This window comes from Chaetodon trifascialis, chromosome 6, assembly GCF_039877785.1.
Source record: "Chaetodon trifascialis isolate fChaTrf1 chromosome 6, fChaTrf1.hap1, whole genome shotgun sequence".
Classification (NCBI taxonomy): domain Eukaryota; kingdom Metazoa; phylum Chordata; class Actinopteri; order Chaetodontiformes; family Chaetodontidae; genus Chaetodon; species Chaetodon trifascialis.
Window position 1 is genome coordinate 825,001 of NC_092061.1, and position 22,500 is coordinate 847,500.

At 47.4% G+C, this 22,500-nt stretch overlaps 1 protein-coding gene and 17 non-coding genes across 18 annotated transcripts in view; 7 read left to right on the plus strand and 11 right to left on the minus strand.

Moving 5' to 3' along the window:
* cntrl (centriolin) overlaps positions 1-22,500 on the plus strand; it is a 33,414-nt gene that overhangs the window by 3,631 nt on the left and 7,283 nt on the right. The window contains exons 8-23 of the mRNA XM_070964616.1: positions 1,591-1,710; positions 3,755-3,953; positions 13,299-13,387; positions 13,889-14,071; positions 16,531-16,684; positions 16,827-16,915; positions 17,071-17,193; positions 17,342-17,497; positions 17,986-18,072; positions 18,902-19,113; positions 20,243-20,585; positions 20,770-20,841; positions 21,060-21,239; positions 21,844-21,994; positions 22,072-22,289; positions 22,494-22,500. The exon at positions 22,494-22,500 is cut by the window's right edge and continues 103 nt beyond it. Coding sequence (XP_070820717.1) covers positions 1,591-1,710; positions 3,755-3,953; positions 13,299-13,387; positions 13,889-14,071; positions 16,531-16,684; positions 16,827-16,915; positions 17,071-17,193; positions 17,342-17,497; positions 17,986-18,072; positions 18,902-19,113; positions 20,243-20,585; positions 20,770-20,841; positions 21,060-21,239; positions 21,844-21,994; positions 22,072-22,289; positions 22,494-22,500 — 2,383 coding nt within the window. The remainder of the gene's footprint in view (positions 1-1,590; positions 1,711-3,754; positions 3,954-13,298; positions 13,388-13,888; positions 14,072-16,530; positions 16,685-16,826; positions 16,916-17,070; positions 17,194-17,341; positions 17,498-17,985; positions 18,073-18,901; positions 19,114-20,242; positions 20,586-20,769; positions 20,842-21,059; positions 21,240-21,843; positions 21,995-22,071; positions 22,290-22,493) is intronic.
* On the plus strand, positions 4,626-4,698 carry trnaa-agc (transfer RNA alanine (anticodon AGC)). The gene has a single exon. It is a non-coding gene; the product is annotated as a tRNA-Ala (tRNA).
* trnas-gcu (transfer RNA serine (anticodon GCU)) lies at positions 5,244-5,325 on the minus strand. Its single transcript has one exon. It is a non-coding gene; the product is annotated as a tRNA-Ser (tRNA).
* Positions 6,051-6,132, minus strand: trnas-gcu (transfer RNA serine (anticodon GCU)). The gene has a single exon. It is a non-coding gene; the product is annotated as a tRNA-Ser (tRNA).
* On the minus strand, positions 6,858-6,939 carry trnas-gcu (transfer RNA serine (anticodon GCU)). The gene has a single exon. It is a non-coding gene; the product is annotated as a tRNA-Ser (tRNA).
* trnaa-agc (transfer RNA alanine (anticodon AGC)) lies at positions 7,046-7,118 on the plus strand. Its single transcript has one exon. It is a non-coding gene; the product is annotated as a tRNA-Ala (tRNA).
* On the minus strand, positions 7,665-7,746 carry trnas-gcu (transfer RNA serine (anticodon GCU)). Its single transcript has one exon. It is a non-coding gene; the product is annotated as a tRNA-Ser (tRNA).
* On the minus strand, positions 8,472-8,553 carry trnas-gcu (transfer RNA serine (anticodon GCU)). The gene has a single exon. It is a non-coding gene; the product is annotated as a tRNA-Ser (tRNA).
* trnas-gcu (transfer RNA serine (anticodon GCU)) lies at positions 9,279-9,360 on the minus strand. The gene has a single exon. It is a non-coding gene; the product is annotated as a tRNA-Ser (tRNA).
* trnaa-agc (transfer RNA alanine (anticodon AGC)) lies at positions 9,467-9,539 on the plus strand. Its single transcript has one exon. It is a non-coding gene; the product is annotated as a tRNA-Ala (tRNA).
* On the minus strand, positions 10,086-10,167 carry trnas-gcu (transfer RNA serine (anticodon GCU)). Its single transcript has one exon. It is a non-coding gene; the product is annotated as a tRNA-Ser (tRNA).
* trnaa-agc (transfer RNA alanine (anticodon AGC)) lies at positions 10,274-10,346 on the plus strand. Its single transcript has one exon. It is a non-coding gene; the product is annotated as a tRNA-Ala (tRNA).
* Positions 10,893-10,974, minus strand: trnas-gcu (transfer RNA serine (anticodon GCU)). The gene has a single exon. It is a non-coding gene; the product is annotated as a tRNA-Ser (tRNA).
* trnaa-agc (transfer RNA alanine (anticodon AGC)) lies at positions 11,081-11,153 on the plus strand. The gene has a single exon. It is a non-coding gene; the product is annotated as a tRNA-Ala (tRNA).
* Positions 11,700-11,781, minus strand: trnas-gcu (transfer RNA serine (anticodon GCU)). The gene has a single exon. It is a non-coding gene; the product is annotated as a tRNA-Ser (tRNA).
* On the plus strand, positions 11,888-11,960 carry trnaa-agc (transfer RNA alanine (anticodon AGC)). Its single transcript has one exon. It is a non-coding gene; the product is annotated as a tRNA-Ala (tRNA).
* On the minus strand, positions 14,416-14,488 carry trnaa-agc (transfer RNA alanine (anticodon AGC)). The gene has a single exon. It is a non-coding gene; the product is annotated as a tRNA-Ala (tRNA).
* Positions 19,248-19,329, minus strand: trnas-gcu (transfer RNA serine (anticodon GCU)). The gene has a single exon. It is a non-coding gene; the product is annotated as a tRNA-Ser (tRNA).

Below are 22,500 nucleotides of genomic sequence, written 5' to 3' on the forward strand. Positions count from 1 at the left end.
ACAGACACACACACACACACGCACCACACACACACACACACAGGCACACACACACAGACACGCACATACACACACACACACACGCACCACACACACACACACAGACACACACCACACACACAGACACATGCAGCACACACACACACACACACACATACAGACATACACACACACACACGCAGCACGTATGCATGTGTGTCACTGTGCCTTTGATCCAGACTGACCTCCTGAGAGGAAACGTGTTTGACCTTTGACCCCTCATACCCTCCTGTCTGTGTCTCTTCTTCTTCCTGTTGTGTCCTGCTTTCTTCTTCTGCCTCAGTCGCTTCCTCTGTGCTGAAGGTCGACTCACACACTGTTCTCTGTGGAACACACACACAGGTTTAGGTTCAGGTTTAAGCCTCGTAGATGTCTGCTCTGTTCCTGCCTCCACCCAGACTTCCTGTCAGTAACAGCAGCACTGAGCGAGGGCCAGTTTATCTGTTGATCCATGTGAGAGTAGGTTTCCATAGCCGCATCTGTCCACCTGTACCTGTACACTGTGACATCATACATGCTCTGACAACTAAACTGAGAAAACAATCATAAATGAAACAAACAGAAATGTGTTTTTCTGTCTCTTCAGCAAATGAAATGCCTTGAATTTAAAGCACCATAACAAAATCCTGTCTGACCATCAATCAGTCACGCTCAGTGATTTGGTCTAATCCAGTTTTAGATGAAGAGAAAAGGGAAGTTTACACCTGACCAGCAGCTGAAACACAGGAGTTGTCTGAGTGGACATTGAAGGCTTAACATCAGTCCTCCAGTGCGTCAGTGTGTCCCTTCCATGCAGTGTTTACTCTTGTTGGAGACAGACTTTCAGTCTCTACTGTGGGTTAAAATCAGTCTTCTTACTGCTTATTTTGTCATAAATTCAGCTCTGTAGCAGCACGTAGCCTCAGTTGTACAAGTACTGAGTTCAGGAGTCCAACCCCCTCAGCCTGTGGACAGCTTCATGTTATGTGAACTCTTTTTTTCATGTTTAATGTGTCCATCTGAAGACTGTCAGATCAGACCTCAGGTTGTTTCATGATGGCTGCTCTCCTCTCTCCTGCTTTCACTGAGGCTTGTTCTTCTTGTTCTCTGTCGTCTGTCTCTGGACTTCTAGCCTTGTCCTCCCGTCTCTCTCCTGAGCGTGGTCTATCAGGTATTCTGACATCACATTAACATCCAATCTCCCATCATCCTTAGCTCCCTCAGACCCTCTGCTGCTTTGTGATCCCAGGTACCTTCACACCGAGAGGAGTGTGTGTGTGTGTGTGTGTGTGTGTGTGTGTGTGTGTGTGTGTGTGTGTGTGAGTGCAGTGTTCAGCATGTCTGCAGCAGCTCGTGGAAATCCATTCTGAACGTGTGCTCAGTGCTGAAGTGAAGCGTGTTGTCAGATATTGAACATGACGTTTATTAGACATGACAGAGCTGAACGTCAGACGCCTCTACTGTCCAACGCATCTGAATTTGGCAGCGCTTCCTGTTTGCTGTGTGTCTTGTAACGTCTCTCTGGTTAATTCAAACACAAGACGTCCTGCAGCTTCTTCTGTGTGTCTTCAGTTGGAGAAGACAACAGCTGAGTTGACCGGAGCCTTTCAAAGGCTTTATGAGCTGGAGCAGGAGTGGACGTTCTGCAAGATAGATGCCAGATTCAGCCCTCTGCCCTCCTGCAGCGTACAGGTGACACACACACACACACACACACACACACACACACACACACACACACACACACACACACAAACACACCAGACTGTATGAACACACAGCTGTGTCTTTATGGTCCAATGCTGGATTGGACCAATAGAATGTCTGAATGGAAAAAGCCAGAGAACAAAACATCGGATGATATTTTTTACATAAATATTACTTAAAAAAATGTCAGACCGTTGAAAAATAGACCTCACGGTGTCACAAAAACCGCTCCGACCTACCTGAAACCCCTCATTCAGGTTTATGCTCCCTCCCGCTCACTACGCTCTGCCCAGGAAAGGCACCTGGCGCTGCCAGACTCTTCTTCTGTGGTTCCCGGTGGTGGAACAACTTTCCAAACTCCATTTGATGTGCAGAGCCTCTCTGGATCTTTAGGAAAAAGCTGAAGACCAAACTCTTAACTGAACATCTTGTTTCTTTAAAAAAACCTCTCTGTTCACTCTGAGCATCACCTTGTAGCACCTTTGTCCAGGTGGAGCAGAGATTAGCGTCAGAGGACGGACTCCTGTTGAGCCTTGTGATGTATGAAAATCTCGTATGTACGTCGCTTTGGATAAAAGCGTCTGTCAAATGACTGATTGGAATTGTCTAATTGGAATTGTAAGAGTGTGCCGTATAATATCATTTAGGTTATTTGTAATGCTGTCAATTGGTTAAAATATTTAATCACAATTAATCTCATGAATGTTATAATTAACTTGCGATTAATCGCAAATTAATCGCACATTTTTATCTATTCTAAATGTCCCATTAATTATCATTTTAATACTGTTATCAACATGGAAAAGTGGATCAGCTTGCTTTGTGTAAATGTTTTTTTTTATTGAAAACAACGTGTAGTGTTATATTACTTCACACTGACATTCTCACTTTGAGCAGTCGTTTACATTTGAAGCAAAATCTCACACAATTTAACACTGTCGATAAACAGATGACAAAAAATAAATACTTGGTTACAAAAAGCCCTTCAACAGCCCTTTCTAAAGGATCAAAACAGGGTGATACAAAATAAAGTTACAGAGTGCACGTCAGACTAAATGCTCTTCTGTTTATTCAGCAGAGGCTCATCAGCCTCTTATTTCTCTCCAGAAACAATGAACATTACTTGTCTCTGGCTGCAGTCAGCTTGTTCTTAGTTGTGGTGTCCATATCCTCTGTCGAAAGCCGTCCATTGTTGCCTGATTTTGACAAGGTGGCGCAGAGAATTCGCATTCACTGTGTTTGGCCATCAAGTGGTGTTTCAGACTGGATGTGCTGTGGTGATAATTAAGTTCATACCGACAACACACACAGATAACGTTGGTCTTGTCAGTCGACCCATCTGACAACTTTTTGAAACTAAACTTTCCATTCAGAATCTTGTTCGCATCCATTTTGGCGTTTCGCACTTGTACGGTGGCTGAGAGAGCTCAATGCACTACAGCTTAAGAAAACACATAAAGCAGACAAGAAAATATCCTGTTCAGAACTATCACAAATACCTGGAAGACAACCAAATGTACGATGAATGTGCTGCAAATACACACAACACATTCAGATATGAAGGAGACATCTGTCATTAACGTGGCCTTTGCCTTTTCCTGTTTTAAACCTGCTAATTTAGATAATCTGACAATATAGACACAATATGTTGTGGAAGGTGACAGAAACGGTAAGTTCAGTAACTTCAAAACTTACAAACCATTGCAACAAGTGTGTCCCAGCCAACTTCATGACCTTTTTGTGTCCCCTGGAAACACGTCCTTTGTCGTCTGTGCTACTTGTTGCAGCATGTTTGTCTGTTTGGTTGTGTCGGTGTCGGTTTAGGTCATCTGGAAGTGGTTTGAAACATGAACCTTCAGCGCAGAGGTCACCACCGTCTCTCTGATTCAGCTGAGGTGACGATGATTGATCAGTCACTTCTCACTTGATTTGTTCTGAGATGGAATTGAGATTTGGTCAAACAGCAACATACCACTCAAGGATCTCAGTTAAACCTGTGTTCAAGTGTTTACACTCTCTGTCCCATCAGGAAGTCAACACTGTGGACTTTGTGGCTGAGAGTCCATACATCGGCAAGGCTCGACACATCAGGAGCACCATCACCTCCACTCCACGAACCTCTTCCCCCTCCTCCTCCTCCCTGCAGACCCAGGAGACTGCAGACATTCACACTGACAGGGAGTTGTCACACCCCCTGCTGGAAGACTGCGGAACAGAGCAAAGTAAAGGTAAGGACAGAAAATTTTTGGCTTTACAAACTCCTTTGGTGATCAGTGATGAGAGATAAGTTGATCTGCCAAAGGAGAAAGGCTAAAAGATTTGACCTCAGAAGAGTTACCACACAGCCAGTACAGGGCAGAGGAGGAGGGTTCAGGACAGACACCTAACTATCGAAGTGTGACTGTCCTCAATAAACTGTGACCTGGATCCGATGTTGTTTGTCAGGGAATTAGCTCAGCTGATGGTGTGCTCACTTAACATGGAAGAGTTAACCCTTTCTTTTGATTTTGGCACTGACCTGTTGATTAACAGCCACACACTTTGTCAAGGCTACATATCTAGGGATTAATAAAAAGATTCTTCTCTTGTCCTAAATATATTGACAGCCTCACAGAGGCACTTTTTGGCTTTTGGCTCTAAAAGAAAAAAAACTAGACAAAATGGAAACTGGAGTCTCAAAAGAATGTTACTCAGTTGAGTACATACGTATGATGCCAGGGGGATTCATTTTGACTTCACTTCATACGAGGGGTCTTATTTGAGTACGTATTTAATGTAAGCACGTAACCTCGTCTTTGGCACACGATGTTCCCAGTGACCACGCAGCCCGGCAGCATCCAAAGTAATCAGGGTTGACTAGAACTCTGCTTTTGTAGCAGTGTGAAATGTTAGCGTTCACAGGGGAATTAGCTCAAATGGTAGAGCGCTCGCTTAGCATGCGAGAGGTAGCGGGATCGATGCCCGCATTCTCCACTAGACTTTAGTTTCCTGTCTTGTGTCAAGACATAATGAATCATAATGTCAGTAATTGGGCGACCAGATTAAAAGGTCTGTCATCAACTCAGGCACTTTTGTTCGCTCTTCGTGTTACTTCCTGAAATGAAGGCAGCAGTCTTACTAACGTTGATCTCTGGTTTAAAGGTTGGCAAATGGCAAATTTCCCTTTCCGATCACGAATGACAATGGTGGTCATTAAACTTCCTCCACAATCCTGTTGGGCAGGGTCCTTGCATTCAGACTCTCTGCCCTTGGAGTCTATCCAGTGCTGGTCTTGGGTGACCTACACCCCCCATTGTTCAGGGTGTCCTGGTGTCTGGCAGCCAACACCACTGGCTGTTTGTCAGAATCCAGAGAGTTTTGCCACAGGGCCATAATTGTGCTAACTTTAAACAGAGGCGTTAAGGCGAAGGACAGACCGCCTCTCGACACGAGGGGTCTTATTTGAGTACGTATTTAACGTAAGCAGGGCGTGGGAGCTTGTGTAAATGTGACAGATGAAAGATAAGATAAGGGCAACACGACGAAGATGGGATTCGAACCCACGCGTGCAGAGCACAATGGATTAGCAGTCCATCGCCTTAACCACTCGGCCACCTCGTCTTTGGCACACGATGTACCCAGTGACCACGCAGCCCGGCAGCATCCAAAGTAATCAGGGTTGACTAGAACTCTGCTTTTGTAGCAGTGTGAAATGTAAGCGTTCACAGGGGAATTAGCTCAAATGGTAGAGCGCTCGCTTAGCATGCGAGAGGTAGCAGGATCGATGCCCGCATTCTCCACTAGACTTTAGTTTCCTGTCTTGTGTCAAGACATAATGAATCATAATGTCAGTAATTGGGCGACCAGATTAAAAGGTCTGTCAATCAACTCAGGCACTTTTGTTCGCTCTTTGTGTTACTTCTTGAAATTAAGGCAGCAGTCTTACTAACGTTGATCTCTGGTTTAAAGGTTGGCAAATGGCAAATTTCCCTGTCCGATCACGAATGACAATGGTGGTCATTAAACTTCCTCCACAATCCTGTTGGGCAGGGTCCTTGCATTCAGACTCTCTGCCCTTGGAGTCAATCCAGTGCTGGTCTTGGGTGACCTACACCCCCCATTGTTCAGGGTGTCCTGGTGTATGGCAGCCAACACCACTGGCTGTTTGTCAGAATCCAGAGAGTTTTGCCACAGGGCCATAATTGTGCTAACTTTAAACAGAGGCGTTAAGGCGAAGGACAGACCGCCTCTCGACACAAGGGGTCTTATTTGAGTACGTATTTAACGTAAGCAGGGCGTGGGAGCTTGTGTAAATGTGACAGATGAAAGATAAGATAAGGGCAACACGACGAAGATGGGATTCGAACCCACGCGTGCAGAGCACAATGGATTAGCAGTCCATCGCCTTAACCACTCGGCCACCTCGTCTTTGGCACACGATGTTCCCAGTGACCACGCAGCCCGGCAGCATCCAAAGTAATCAGGGTTGACTAGAACTCTGCTTTTGTAGCAGTGTGAAATGTAAGCGTTCACAGGGGAATTAGCTCAAATGGTAGAGCGCTCGCTTAGCATGCGAGAGGTAGCAGGATCGATGCCCGCATTCTCCACTAGACTTTAGTTTCCTGTCTTGTGTCAAGATATAATGAATCATAATGTCAGTAATTGGGCGACCAGATTAAAAGGTCTGTCAATCAACTCAGGCACTTTTGTTCGCTCTTCGTGTTACTTCTTGAAATGAAGGCAGCAGTCTTACTAACGTTGATCTCTGGTTTAAAGGTAGGCAAATGGCAAATTTCCCTTTCCGATCACGAATGACAATGGTGGTCATTAAACTTCCTCCACAATCCTGTTGGGCAGGGTCCTTGCATTCAGACTCTCTGCCCTTGGAGTCAATCCAGTGCTGGTCTTGGGTGACCTACACCCCCCATTGTTCAGGGTGTCCTGGTGTCTGGCAGCCAACACCACTGGCTGTTTGTCAGAATCCAGAGAGTTTTGCCACAGGGCCATAATTGTGCTAACTTTAAACAGAGGCGTTAAGGCGAAGGACAGACCGCCTCTCGACACGAGGGGTCTTATTTGAGTACGTATTTAACGTAAGCAGGGCGTGGGAGCTTGTGTAAATGTGACAGATGAAAGATAAGATAAGGGCAACACGACGAAGATGGGATTCGAACCCACGCGTGCAGAGCACAATGGATTAGCAGTCCATCGCCTTAACCACTCGGCCACCTCGTCTTTGGCACACGATGTTCCCAGTGACCACGCAGCCCGGCAGCATCCAAAGTAATCAGGGTTGACTAGAACTCTGCTTTTGTAGCAGTGTGAAATGTAAGCATTCACAGGGGAATTAGCTCAAATGGTAGAGCGCTCGCTTAGCATGCGAGAGGTAGCGGGATCGATGCCCGCATTCTCCACTAGACTTTAGTTTCCTGTCTTGTGTCAAGACATAATGAATCATAATGTCAGTAATTGGGCGACCAGATTAAAAGGTCTGTCAATCAACTCAGGCACTTTTGTTCGCTCTTCGTGTTACTTCCTGAAATGAAGGCAGCAGTCTTACTAACGTTGATCTCTGGTTTAAAGGTTGGCAAATGGCAAATTTCCCTTTCCGATCACGAATGACAATGGTGGTCATTAAACTTCCTCCACAATCCTGTTGGGCAGGGTCCTTGCATTCAGACTCTCTGCCCTTGGAGTCAATCCAGTGCTGGTCTTGGGTGACCTACACCCCCCATTGTTCAGGGTGTCCTGGTGTCTGGCAGCCAACACCACTGGCTGTTTGTCAGAATCCAGAGAGTTTTGCCACAGGGCCATAATTGTGCTAACTTTAAACAGAGGCGTTAAGGCGAAGGACAGACCGCCTCTCGACACGAGGGGTCTTATTTGAGTACGTATTTAACGTAAGCAGGGCGTGGGAGCTTGTGTAAATGTGACAGATGAAAGATAAGATAAGGGCAACACGACGAAGATGGGATTCAAACCCACACGTGCAGAGCACAATGGATTAGCAGTCCATCGCCTTAACCACTCGGCCACCTCGTCTTTGGCACACGATGTTCCCAGTGACCACGCAGCCCGGCAGCATCCAAAGTAATCAGGGTTGACTAGAACTCTGCTTTTGTAGCAGTGTGAAATGTAAGCGTTCACAGGGGAATTAGCTCAAATGGTAGAGCGCTCGCTTAGCATGCGAGAGGTAGCAGGATCGATGCCCGCATTCTCCACTAGACTTTAGTTTCCTGTCTTGTGTCAAGACATAATGAATCATAATGTCAGTAATTGGGCGACCAGATTAAAAGGTCTGTCAATCAACTCAGGCACTTTTGTTCGCTCTTTGTGTTACTTCTTGAAATTAAGGCAGCAGTCTTACTAACGTTGATCTCTGGTTTAAAGGTTGGCAAATGGCAAATTTCCCTGTCCGATCACGAATGACAATGGTGGTCATTAAACTTCCTCCACAATCCTGTTGGGCAGGGTCCTTGCATTCAGACTCTCTGCCCTTGGAGTCAATCCAGTGCTGGTCTTGGGTGACCTACACCCCCCATTGTTCAGGGTGTCCTGGTGTATGGCAGCCAACACCACTGGCTGTTTGTCAGAATCCAGAGAGTTTTGCCACAGGGCCATAATTGTGCTAACTTTAAACAGAGGCGTTAAGGCGAAGGACAGACCGCCTCTCGACACAAGGGGTCTTATTTGAGTACGTATTTAACGTAAGCAGGGCGTGGGAGCTTGTGTAAATGTGACAGATGAAAGATAAGATAAGGGCAACACGACGAAGATGGGATTCGAACCCACGCGTGCAGAGCACAATGGATTAGCAGTCCATCGCCTTAACCACTCGGCCACCTCGTCTTTGGCACACGATGTTCCCAGTGACCACGCAGCCCGGCAGCATCCAAAGTAATCAGGGTTGACTAGAACTCTGCTTTTGTAGCAGTGTGAAATGTAAGCGTTCACAGGGGAATTAGCTCAAATGGTAGAGCGCTCGCTTAGCATGCGAGAGGTAGCAGGATCGATGCCCGCATTCTCCACTAGACTTTAGTTTCCTGTCTTGTGTCAAGATATAATGAATCATAATGTCAGTAATTGGGCGACCAGATTAAAAGGTCTGTCAATCAACTCAGGCACTTTTGTTCGCTCTTCGTGTTACTTCTTGAAATGAAGGCAGCAGTCTTACTAACGTTGATCTCTGGTTTAAAGGTAGGCAAATGGCAAATTTCCCTTTCCGATCACGAATGACAATGGTGGTCATTAAACTTCCTCCACAATCCTGTTGGGCAGGGTCCTTGCATTCAGACTCTCTGCCCTTGGAGTCAATCCAGTGCTGGTCTTGGGTGACCTACACCCCCCATTGTTCAGGGTGTCCTGGTGTCTGGCAGCCAACACCACTGGCTGTTTGTCAGAATCCAGAGAGTTTTGCCACAGGGCCATAATTGTGCTAACTTTAAACAGAGGCGTTAAGGCGAAGGACAGACCGCCTCTCGACACGAGGGGTCTTATTTGAGTACGTATTTAACGTAAGCAGGGCGTGGGAGCTTGTGTAAATGTGACAGATGAAAGATAAGATAAGGGCAACACGACGAAGATGGGATTCGAACCCACACGTGCAGAGCACAATGGATTAGCAGTCCATCGCCTTAACCACTCGGCCACCTCGTCTTTGGCACACGATGTTCCCAGTGACCACGCAGCCCGGCAGCATCCAAAGTAATCAGGGTTGACTAGAACTCTGCTTTTGTAGCAGTGTGAAATGTAAGCATTCACAGGGGAATTAGCTCAAATGGTAGAGCGCTCGCTTAGCATGCGAGAGGTAGCGGGATCGATGCCCGCATTCTCCACTAGACTTTAGTTTCCTGTCTTGTGTCAAGACATAATGAATCATAATGTCAGTAATTGGGCGACCAGATTAAAAGGTCTGTCAATCAACTCAGGCACTTTTGTTCGCTCTTCGTGTTACTTCCTGAAATGAAGGCAGCAGTCTTACTAACGTTGATCTCTGGTTTAAAGGTTGGCAAATGGCAAATTTCCCTTTCCGATCACGAATGACAATGGTGGTCATTAAACTTCCTCCACAATCCTGTTGGGCAGGGTCCTTGCATTCAGACTCTCTGCCCTTGGAGTCAATCCAGTGCTGGTCTTGGGTGACCTACACCCCCCATTGTTCAGGGTGTCCTGGTGTCTGGCAGCCAACACCACTGGCTGTTTGTCAGAATCCAGAGAGTTTTGCCACAGGGCCATAATTGTGCTAACTTTAAACAGAGGCGTTAAGGCGAAGGACAGACCGCCTCTCGACACGAGGGGTCTTATTTGAGTACGTATTTAACGTAAGCAGGGCGTGGGAGCTTGTGTAAATGTGACAGATGAAAGATAAGATAAGGGCAACACGACGAAGATGGGATTCAAACCCACACGTGCAGAGCACAATGGATTAGCAGTCCATCGCCTTAACCACTCGGCCACCTCGTCTTTGGCACACGATGTTCCCAGTGACCACGCAGCCCGGCAGCATCCAAAGTAATCAGGGTTGACTAGAACTCTGCTTTTGTAGCAGTGTGAAATGTAAGCATTCACAGGGGAATTAGCTCAAATGGTAGAGCGCTCGCTTAGCATGCGAGAGGTAGCGGGATCGATGCCCGCATTCTCCACTAGACTTTAGTTTCCTATCTTGTGTCAAGACATAATGAATCATAATGTCAGTAATTGGGCGGCCAGATTAAAAGGTCTGTCAATCAACTCAGGCACTTTTGTTCGCTCTTCGTGTTACTTCCTGAAATGAAGGCAGCAGTCTTATTAAAGTTGATCTCTGGTTTAAAGGTTGGCAAATGGCAAATTTCCCTTTCCGATCACGAATGACAATGGTGGTCATTAAACTTCCTCCACAATCCTGTTGGGCAGGGTCCTTGCATTCAGACTCTCTGCCCTTGGAGTCTATCCAGTGCTGGTCTTGGGTGACCTACACCCCCCATTGTTCAGGGTGTCCTGGTGTCTGGCAGCCAACACCACTGGCTGTTTGTCAGAATCCAGAGAGTTTTGCCACAGGGCCATAATTGTGCTAACTTTAAACAGAGGCGTTAAGGCGAAGGACAGACCGCCTCTCGACACGAGGGGTCTTATTTGAGTACGTATTTAACGTAAGCAGGGCGTGGGAGCTTGTGTAAATGTGACAGATGAAAGATAAGATAAGGGCAACACGACAAAGATGGGATTCAAACCCACACGTGCAGAGCACAATGGATTAGCAGTCCATTGCCTTAACCACTCGGCCACCTCGTCTTTGGCACACGATGTTCCCAGTGACCAAACAGCCCGGCAGCATCCAAAGTAATCAGGGTTGACTAGAACTCTGCTTTTGTAGCAGTGTGAAATGTAAGCATTCACAGGGGAATTAGCTCAAATGGTAGAGCGCTCGCTTAGCATGCGAGAGGTAGCGGGATCGATGCCCGCATTCTCCACTAGACTTTAGTTTCCTATCTTGTGTCAAGACATAATGAATCATAATGTCAGTAATTGGGCGACCAGATTAAAAGGTCTGTCAATCAACTCAGGCACTTTTGTTCGCTCTTCGTGTTACTTCCTGAAATGAAGGCAGCAGTCTTACTAAAGTTGATCTCTGGTTTAAAGGTTGGCAAATGGCAAATTTCCCTGTCCGATCACGAATGACAATGGTGGTCATTAAACTTCCTCCACAATCCTGTTGGGCAGGGTCCTTGCATTCAGACTCTCTGCCCTTGGAGTCTATCCAGTGCTGGTCTTGGGTGACCTACACCCCCCATTGTTCAGGGTGTCCTGGTGTCTGGCAGCCAACACCACTGGCTGTTTGTCAGAATCCAGAGAGTTTTGCCACAGGGCCATAATTGTGCTAACTTTAAACAGAGGCGTTAAGGCGAAGGACAGACCGCCTCTCGACACGAGGGGTCTTATTTGAGTACGTATTTAACGTAAGCAGGGCGTGGGAGCTTGTGTAAATGTGACAGATGAAAGATAAGATAAGGGCAACACGACGAAGATGGGATTCAAACCCACGCGTGCAGAGCACAATGGATTAGCAGTCCATCGCCTTAACCACTCGGCCACCTCGTCTTTGGCACACCATGTTCCCAGTGACCACACAGCCCGGCAGCATCCAAAGTAATCAGGGTTGACTAGAACTCTGCTTTTGTAGCAGTGTGAAATGTAAGCGTTCACAGGGGAATTAGCTCAAATGGTAGAGCGCTCGCTTAGCATGCGAGAGGTAGCGGGATCGATGCCCGCATTCTCCACTAGACTTTAGTTTCTTGTCATGTGTTGAATCATAATGTTAATCGATATCATTTGCTCTGCATTTGAAACAAAGTTACACTTTATACTTACTTAATCCTGAATTCCTCTTTGTGCATTTTGTCCACCGGCAGAGTTGATCGTTGTCATTCTAAACATGCAATTTCACTGGGTGCACAATGTCACATTTCAGAAGTGTCACATAAGCAGCTTTCTGCCATGCTCCGTCAAACGGAGATCCAAGTGGGCTTTGAAGCTGCCTGGAGGATGGAACACCACCGTGTCATGGCCAGAACACATGGCACATCTGTGCTCGGTGGAATCTCCACGGTCCTTCCACGGATCTCTGGTTTAAAGGGTGTCACTTTTCCAAGCATATTTCTCTGTGCCACTCATCCAGTTTTTCATGCTTGATAGTGCATTAGCCTTTTTCATCACTGAGCTTGTCACAACGAATTAACTTCTGTATTTGCTTTGCCTTTAACAAAGCGTTTTTTGTTCAACTAACCTTCCCAGAATGTTTGGAGAACCAAACGGTAACATTGGTTTTATGTCAGAAAAACTTTCTGTTTTAACACATGGACAATGTCAAATGGAAATGTTCAAGTAATCCTCCCAGATTATTCAATTAACCTTCCCAGAACATTCTGGGAACATAACAATAACATTGTTTTTACATCAGAAAGACTTGCTGTTATAACATTTAGAGACCATTAAGGGGAAACACTCAACTAACCTTCCCAAAATGTTATGGCAACCTAACTGTCACATTGGTTTTATGTCAGAAAAACTTTTAACTTCTAGTTAACATCTAGACTTCTAAACTTCTAGTTAACATCTAGAGAATATTGTGACGTAACGTATAATCAACCATGCTCAACAAATAATGTTCCCAGAACGTTTTGGCAGCCAGATTTTGGTAGCTTTGAATGGATTAGCAGTTCATCACCTTCAATCATCTTGTCTTATCGTGTCTTTGGTGTGTGGATTTTAAGGTGACCATTCAGTGTGTTTTCATAAAGCAAAGTTGAACCTGACTCAAGTTATGGTACAATCCATTGTCTGAATGTTCACATGAGAATTCGGTTTAATGATCGATCATTTAGCATGCAAGCAAAGACACAGTCCATTGCCTTCACCTCTGTTGTTTTCTTTGTTTTACAGTCCAAGTAGTGAAGAGGAGCTACATGGTCGTCTTATTTACAGGAGAATTACCTGCTTGAAAATGGACTTGACTTGAGTTTTGTATCATTTGAGTGAGTCTGTGTGTGTGTGTGTGTGTGTGTGTGTGTGTGTGTGTGTGTGTGTGTGTGTGTGTGTGTGTGTGTGTGTGTGTGTAGCTGAGGCTGACCTGCAGTTTAGCCATCAGTCAGCGTGTCCGCCGGTGGCTGACCAGCCAATGCCTGAAGAAACCAAAAGACACAGACAGGTAACGGACACACATGCAGACACATGAGTGTAACTCAGGCAGAGGTTCAGAAGTCGTGGTGACAGAATGAAGTGAAAAAACAACAAAATCATTTCAAACAATTGAGTGAGTCAAATCAAATTACTCTAACTGTTCACTGTCAAAGTCAAAGTACATCTCTGATTCCACAAAACGAGACACTGTGTAAAACATGAATTAAACAGAATTTGAGAACTTATTAATCTTATTTGACTCTCTTTTAAAAAACCTTTCTACGTGATTGTATAAATGATTTTACTTCAAGGGCCCAGGAACACTTCATAAAGCCATAAACACAGTTTGAATCAGGGGTTCATGTTCACCCTGCTGGAAACATAGTGTCTGTCATTGATACCTGATACTTCCTGATAGATAACTGTTGTACAGACATTTTACTACACACATCTTTGTGCTCCACTACCTTGTTTTAAATAAGTGAAGGTGGCTCAGAGGAGCATATCAATATTTCTACGAACCCAGCAGGAGGCGCTGTGCTGGCTCCTCAGGAAACTGTCCACCCTGGAGCACCTGAGAGACGAAGCTGCCGAGACACTAAGACAGATGGACAGACGGACAGAGGAGAGCAGAAAGACAGAGAGAGAGACAGAAAAGCTGGAATCACAGCTACTGACGCCTAATCCCACAGACCCACAACCTGCTGAGGAGGTAACAGTCGACACGCTGGGACAAACCAACTCAGTGTTTTTCACACCAAGAAAGAAAAAACTTTGAACCATTTGCTGAATTTACAAGGAGCACATTAGAAACAGGACTGACTGTCAGATACCTTGTTATGAAGGGTTTGTCCAGCTTAATGTTTCAGATGCTGTGAAACAATGAAAGCGATCCTGCTTGTTTCAGTTCTTCTGACTTCTAACTCATCCGCTCACTCTTTGTAATTAGGCGCAGAGAACTGACCTCTTTCAGCTGGTTTGAGGTCTCCAGCAGAACTCAGACCAGATGTTTGAGTCTCTGCTCTCATGTCAGACCACACGGGGTCAAAAGCCTTGTGGAGAATGCGGGCATCGATCCCGCTACCTCTCGCATGCTAAGCGAGCGCTCTACCATTTGAGCTAATTCCCCATCTCCTTCCACTGAGCCAGCGCCTGTGGGAACTTTAGCACCATGTTTGTCCCTCAGGACACTGAGTTTAGATCTACGTCCACGTTCTCCAGCTATGGAGAGCTACTGAGTACATTGATTTATTCTCATTCAGTTATTTTCTGCTACTTTACTTCTTGATACGACTTTAAGTATCTGCAGCAGCAGTCGAGTCATTCTGCTGACTGTTAGTGTCCTCGGAGAGTCTGAGTTCAGTTTCAGCTGCTTTTCCACCTGACAGGAGTCAAAGCGTCTGTAAACACTGAACATTCGACTTCAGGTTTGTGAACAAGCGTCCACAAGCAGCACAGCTTGGTCTGAATGCTTCTGTTGCATGTTCTCTCTCTTTAAGATTGCTGACTCCTCCCTCCAGATCTCCCCTCTGAGGGGCGGGACTTTTCCAGCTTTACTTTACTCCCATTGGACAGAAGATGACCTGTCACTCTGCAGCTGTCTCTCTGATTGGCGGTAGACAGACTTCCTGTGTTGATTCAAAGAAAGGTGGAGAGAGAAGGAGAGGAGAGGAGGAAAAGTTTGTAACGGAGAGCAGCAGAGGAGAGGAGACAGAGATGGAGGAGTAAGTGTTTTTTAGTACAGAGAGGAGGAGGAGGAGGAGGAGGAGGTGAGACACTGTCTTCTGTGAACTGAGTTATACAAGAGGAGGTGGAGGGAGCACATGGAGGCTGTTAGCCAGCAGCTGTGTGGTGTCTGTGGTGAAGTGACTGCTGTTAGTGATGGATGTTCAAGTGTTTGTTTATGACCAAACTCAGAGAGCCACTGACACTCCCATCAGCCTCAGCTGCACTTTGTCTTTACTGCTAATTAGCAAATGTTAGCATGCAACAGTAAGCACGTGGTAAATATTACACCAGCTAAACATCAACAGGTTAGCATGCTAATGTTAGCGTTTAGCTCAGAGAGCCACTGCACCATCCCACCACCGAATATCTTCCAGTTTGGCACAAACGTCCACTTACACTCAAGGATGAGCTGGTTAGAGTTGGGTGGTCAAAGGTTGGAGGTCAAAGGTCACTGTGGCTCACCAAATACATGTTTGGCCATAACTCAAGAATTCATACACTAATTATGACAAAATTTTTAAAAAAAGTCTCCTAGCATAAAATGAAGTGATGTCATTTTGTATCCAAATGTCAAAGGTCAGCTTCACCGTGACATCATGATGTTGTGCAGAAACTCTTCTCTGGCTGTTATTCGACCCCATAACTCAGGAGCAGAAGTTCACCTCCTGACCATATTTGACATTTCACAGACAGACAAACCCTGTGTCCTCTGGCAGGACGAGGACGTTTAACCTCCTTCAGTCTGCTGGATTCTGCGCTTGCTCTGTACACTGAAGTTTTGCGCGCTCGACTGGAGGAAACCATTTCATTCACTGAGCTGCTCCAAGGCTAACGGCAGCTTCTGTCATGTGAGCTAACTCCTGTGTGTTTTAACGGAGTTTGACCATTTCCTCTCTCTGCTGTGACTTCGATTTCTGAAGTTTCAAACCTGCAAAGAAACTGAAGTCATCTAACAAAGTGAAGTGGGGGGTTTCCCTCTGGAATGGAGTGCGAGTGGAATAATGTGTGTGTTTCAGTGGACGTCTGTGCTCAGACGGGGGAATTAGCTGGAATTGATCTTTAAATCTTTCTTCTCTCCAACTAAACGATTCAGAGTTTGGTGTCAATTCTCTGTAGCTGCAACTGAGAAGTGAAAACTGGCTCATTAACACAACTGTAATGGCCATTGATCCCGCCGCCTCACATGCTGAGCGAGCACTTTTACCGTTTGAAGTAACTCCACTGAAAACAGCTGAGTCATGCTTTCTGTCTGTCGCTCAAACTGCTTGTCAAAGTCAGATTTTCCTGTTGCTCCCTCCTGGATACTGACTGTACGTGGAGCAGAGCGTCCATGTCCATGTCCTGAGGAGGACTGACAGGACCCCACGTCACTCTCATATTGGAAGGACAGGTAGCCAGTGTCCGGTGAACCTGCTCTGATTGGCTGGCGTCTCTCTCTCTCAGAACCATGTGACTGCCCGGTTGTCCAGTTGCAGACGGCCGTTGGACAAGATGAGCGGGAAGAAGGACGAGCTGGAGGACCGCCTCAATGACATGCTGTCACGCATTGCCATGGAGACGCAGGAGATCAAAGAGCTGGAGCAACAGCTGACTGATGGTGAGGAGACCACTGACCAATCACAGAGTCTCTCTCAAACTGGAGCCCTCGGATTGGCTAATCAGAGGTCTTTGAAGATATAAAATATAACTTCTCTCCTACTCCTACTCTCTTCCTTCTTCTCCTCTTCCTCCTCCTCCAGGTCAGATTTTGGCTAACGAGGCTCTTCAGAGGGATTTGGAGGGAATCATCTGTGGACTTCAGGAGTATCTGAGAGGACTCAGAGAGCAGGTAGAGACTCCAGCTGTTGGAAACCAGTGCCAGCGGTTACTGGTGAAACTGGGCAGGAGGTGTATATTAAGTGCGTGCGTGTGTGTGTGTGTGTGTGTGTGTGTGTGTGTGTGTGTGTGTGTGTGTGATCCCTGTGACCTGTGTCTGTGTCTCAGGCTCGTTGTGCTCAGCAGCAGGTTCACAGTCTGCAGGCTGAAAATCAGAGCCTGCAGCTCCACCTGGAGGACAGCCAGAGACATTGCAGACAGCTGGAGGACAGCGCGAGGACACAGAGACAGGTCAGTGTGTGTCTCACAGGGAAAAGGGCAAAGTTTGATGTTTCTCTGGTTAAGACGTGTCGCTGTCTGTCTGTCTGTCTGTCTGTCTGTCTGTCTGTCTGTCTGTCTGTCTGTCTGTCTGTCTGTCTGTCTGTGTCTCTGCCTTCAGGACATGTCCGTCCAGCAGGAGGAGCTGTCTGTGTTGCGGATAGAGGCCCAGGCCCATAGGGACAGACAGGTGGAGAGCAGCAGACAGCAGATGGAGCTGGAGGCAGAGCTCCAGCGCCTGAGGGAGGAGTTAACCCGACAGATTACTCTGGGACAGGTAACAACGAGGAAGTCACAGTGTCTTAAATCACACCTGGATGTTATAATAATAATAATTACATAATGTTGGTGTGTAAAAGTTAACCAGCAGTGGAAGAAGTATTCATGTCCTTTACTGCAGTAAAAGTACTCACACCATGCTGTGAAAATACTCCACTACGAGTAAAAGTACAGCACTCAAAATCTCACTGAAGTAAAAGTATGTGAGTATTATTAAAGTACTTAAAGTAACCTGGTGGTGTGTCAGTATAGTGTTCCTCAGACAAACAGGCTGTTTTGAGCTCTGTGACGATGCTTTTTCAGCTGATCCAGTTTACTGAGCTGAGGAAGACATGAAGGAGCTCTTCATCCTTCAGTTCAGCTCAAACATTCAACATCAACACCGCTGGAGATACGAGCTTTTCACTGCACAGGAAGGAGTCTGAAAGTAACTAAAGCTGACGATGTAATGGAGTAAAAGTAGAACGTTTGCTTGTGTGTGTGCAGTTGGAGCGTGAGGCTCTGCAGGCGGCCGTGGCCAAAGAGAAACACATCAGAGAGTCTCAGCTACAGTCCACCATCGACATACTGCAGGTCAGCACACACACACACACATGCACGTGCATGCATGCACACACACCAACACACACATGCACACACACGCGCACACACACACACGCACACGGATGGATGGATGGATGATGGGTGGATGATGGATGGATGGATGATGGGTGGATGATGGATGGATGATGGATGGATGGATGATGGGTGGATGATGGATTGATGGGTGGATGGATGATGGATGGAGGATGGATGATGGATGGATGGATGGATGGATGGATGGATGGATGGATGGATGATGGGTGGATGATGGATGGATGGATGATGGGTGGATGGATGATGGATGGATGTTGGGTGGATGGATGGATGGATGGATGTTGGGTGGATGGATGGATGGATGGATGGATGGATGGATGGATGGATGGATGGATGGATGGATGTATGTATGGATGATGGATGGATGGATGGATGATGGATGGATGATGGATGGATGGATGGCTGGATGATGGATGGATGGCTGGATGATGGGTGGATGATAGATGGATGGATGGCTGGATGATGGATGGATGGATGGATGATGGATGGGTGGATGGATGATGGGTGGATGATGGATGGATGGATGGCTGGATGATGGATGGATGGATGGATGGCTGGATGATGGATGGATGGATGGATGATGGGTGGATGATAGATGGATGGATGGATGATGGATGGATGGATGATGGATGGATGATGGCTGGATGATGGATGGATGGATGGATGATGGCTGGATGATAGATGGATGGATGCTCTCCTGCACACTCTCTCTGCCGCCTCTGACGAGGCTCAAACAAACTGCTGCTTGTTACCCGTCTGTCTTCAGGATGAGAAATCCTCTCTTGGGGAAGCAGTCCAGAGACTTCAGGCCCAACTGGACCAGACCAAAGCCCAGTTTCACCAGACCAGAGCTCACTATGAAGTCACCAGGACCCACCTAGACCAGACCAGAATTCAGATGGACCAGATTACAGCTGCCTTGTTGGATTCTGAGGTGGTTCAGAGAACACCAGAGGAGCTGGATCAAGACCAGTGCAGGTATCTGGACTGGAGTACTCATCTGTGTTCATTGACACGTGATCACGTTACCCAAGATGCATTTCAGGAGTAGTAATGAACAGGAAAAAATGCTGAGGTGTTTGAGTTCTGTTCAAGTCAAAAAACGCAGTGACCGACGAGGATGGGATTCGAACCCACGCGTGCAGAGCACAATGGATTAGCAGTCCATCGCCTTAACCACTCGGCCACCTCGTCAGATGATCCTGAGCCTGTTATGGATGAGCAAATGATTGGCTGAAGATCAAAGAGCACGTCGATCAGAGAGACGTCAGTGCAAACGTCACATGGTTTTCTGTCTGAAGTGAGGTGATTTCTCGTGTACTAACTGCCTAAAAAGTACTGTAAATACTGGGACAGTACACACTCTACTCTGTACAGTCAGTGCTCAGGGTGGGACTGAGACACGGTGAGTGAGGCGGGAGCTGAGCTGAGGACACACAGACTGACCTTTGGAAGGACAGGGACTCATGACTCAGCAGTTTTTAGCTCACTGTGACTCCTCTGTGAGAGCACAGCAGCTGACGAGGCGGCCGGGCGTTACTGACATTTCTGTTATCTTTGAACCGTGACCCCAAAACCGAGATCGACTGTTTCCTGAGGTAACTTAACCCGCTGCAGGTGGTTCGCTGCACCGTGTCCTCAGCTGTGGCTCTGAAGTGTCCTTCTGCACATGTCTGTCACTTCAGACTGAGATGAAGTTGTGTCTGTGCTGCCTGGATGTTTACTCTCAGTAAACTGTGGACGCTGTAATGTCCCAGGAGACGCGGCCGTCTCATCATCTGCGAGCTTCAGTTATATCTTCACACACGTCACACATTCAGGATTCAATGCTGAATCGTCGCTCAGCTGTTCAGTAATCTGTCTGTCTCTGTTAATGTTCACAAGCAGACGCTGATTTCAGCCAACGATTACATGTCATGTGATCACCAGGTGAGTTCAGCTGAGTCATGTTTTTAAGTTTAGTTCAGGATCAGACTCTCGAATGTTCAGAGACCCAGCAGCCCCCCATGGAGCGGTGAGGGAAGAAGCCTCGAGCACGACCAGGACACACAACACAACACATAGAAACTGTGTGTCCATGTCTGTTGACTGTCCTGTCCCTCTGCAGCCCCGTCAGCCCCGAGGACATGTTGTCCAGGAGTCTGGAGCAGCTGTACAGGGCGATCCAGCAGACCAGAACCAGCAGGGACCACCTCCAACAAGATTATAACCGCAGCCAGGAACAGATGGCCAGACTGCAGTCCCAGCTAGACCAGAATCAAGACCACATCACTCATCTGGAAGCCCAGCTGGTCCAGGATCAGGACCAGAAAGCCCAGCTGGAATCCCAGGTGATCTGCGATGAGGAGCAGGACCAGGACTCAGACAGGAGGCTGAAGGAGGAGCTGGAGAGGCTGAGAGGCAGACTGCAGAGGACCCAGTGCAGAAACAGACAGACTCAACACAAACTGGTCAGTAAGAGTCCAGACCAGGTCTCCATCCTGATCTGTCCACCGATCACACAGAAGAACCAGAATGAATGAGAGTAAACGGCCAGCGGCTGACTGGATCTGATGTTCAGCAGCTGGTCAGCAGCTCAGGACCACGCTGAGTCTTTCTTTATGTCAAAATGATGCTTTTTGTCTTCTTGTTCAGGAGGCGGAGCTGGAGCAGAGCCGTCTGCAGCTTCAGGACGTCCAGCAGCAGAGAGACACCCTGCTACAGCAGGTCAGAGCACGTTCAGGTGATCCAGAGACGAAGCGGAGATGCTCTGCTGAAGCTCACCTGGTTCAGCAGAGCACCTTGTTAATGTGTCCAAGTGATGCTTTTTTCAGATGGTCGACTGCGTGTGAAGGTTAGCTTTGTTTGGCAGTAAGATCAGGGACTGACTGTCCGCGTCCGCAGCAGTGCATGCTGGGACTGACTGTCCGTGTCATGTGGTCCAGCTGCGTTTACAGAGCGACTCTCACCAGCGGAGCCTCGGCCGCCTGAACAGGAAACTACGGCAACTCAGCAGGTCCATGTGTGACTCTGATCAGCTGACAGTTGAACAGCTGAAGTCAACCTCCGAACAGCTGAGAGCTCTGAACCACACGGTGGAGCTGCTGCACACACACACCCCGCAGGTACACACACACACACACACACACACACACACACACACACACACACAGCAGCTACACACACAGACACACACACACAGCAGCTACACACACACACACACACACACACACACACACAGCAGGTACACACACACACACACACACACACACACACACAGAGCAGGTACACACACACACACACACACACACACACACAGAGCAGGTACACACACACACACACACACACACACACACACACACACACCCAGCAGGCGCACACACACACACACACACACACACACACACACACACAGAGCAGGTACACACACACACACAGACACACACACACACACACACACACACACACACACACACACACACAGAGCAGGTACACACACACACACACACACACACACACACACACAGCAGGTACACACACACAGCAGGTACACACACACACACACACACACACACACACAGCAGGTACACACACACACACACACACACACACACACACACACACACACACACACACACAATAACACATATGTTGGGTCATTACATTCTGTTAGGTGTGAAAACATGATTCATTCATTCATCATGAGAGCTAAAAGCGTCTCTCTCTCAGGCTCCCACTCTGGACTCTCAGGGGACTCGGGACTCTGGTTTGGGGCTGCAGTACCTCAGTTCTCCTGAGAGGGGGCGCCAGCAGGACAGACCACCCACAGGAGGAGGACGTTGGGTCTGCTTCCCCCCGACAAAGGCTGACTCCGACACAGGTACGAACACACCTGTGACAAGTTCTTGGCATGTTCAGACTGCAGACGCGTCCTGAACTGTCAGTTTTCTCCTGCAGCGGCAGAGTGGAGGGACAGCGGAGGAGGCAGTGGACGGAGCTCCAGAGGACCGACTCCTCCTCCTGTCCCCGCTGCAGCTGTCCCTGCTGGGCTCTCACGCCGTCACACTCCCCTGGACGGACCTGCCTGGCTGCTCTGCGCCTCACCTGCAGCTGTCTCCAGTCCTCCAGCAGGAGGCGCCGCGCTGCACTGCAACATCCCAGAGCACGGAGACACGGTCAGCGTCCACGGCCCGAAAACCACAAACCACAGAGACAAAAACACCTGAGGCCGAGCAGGAAGCACCTGGAAAACACAGATTCTTACTCTGTTCTTCACACTGATGCACAAAAACACGACACCACGCAGCAGACCCTCCAAAAACCTTAATGACGAAGCCACACACAGAGACTCACATCTGTATCGTGTGTGTGTGTGTCAGCAGGTAG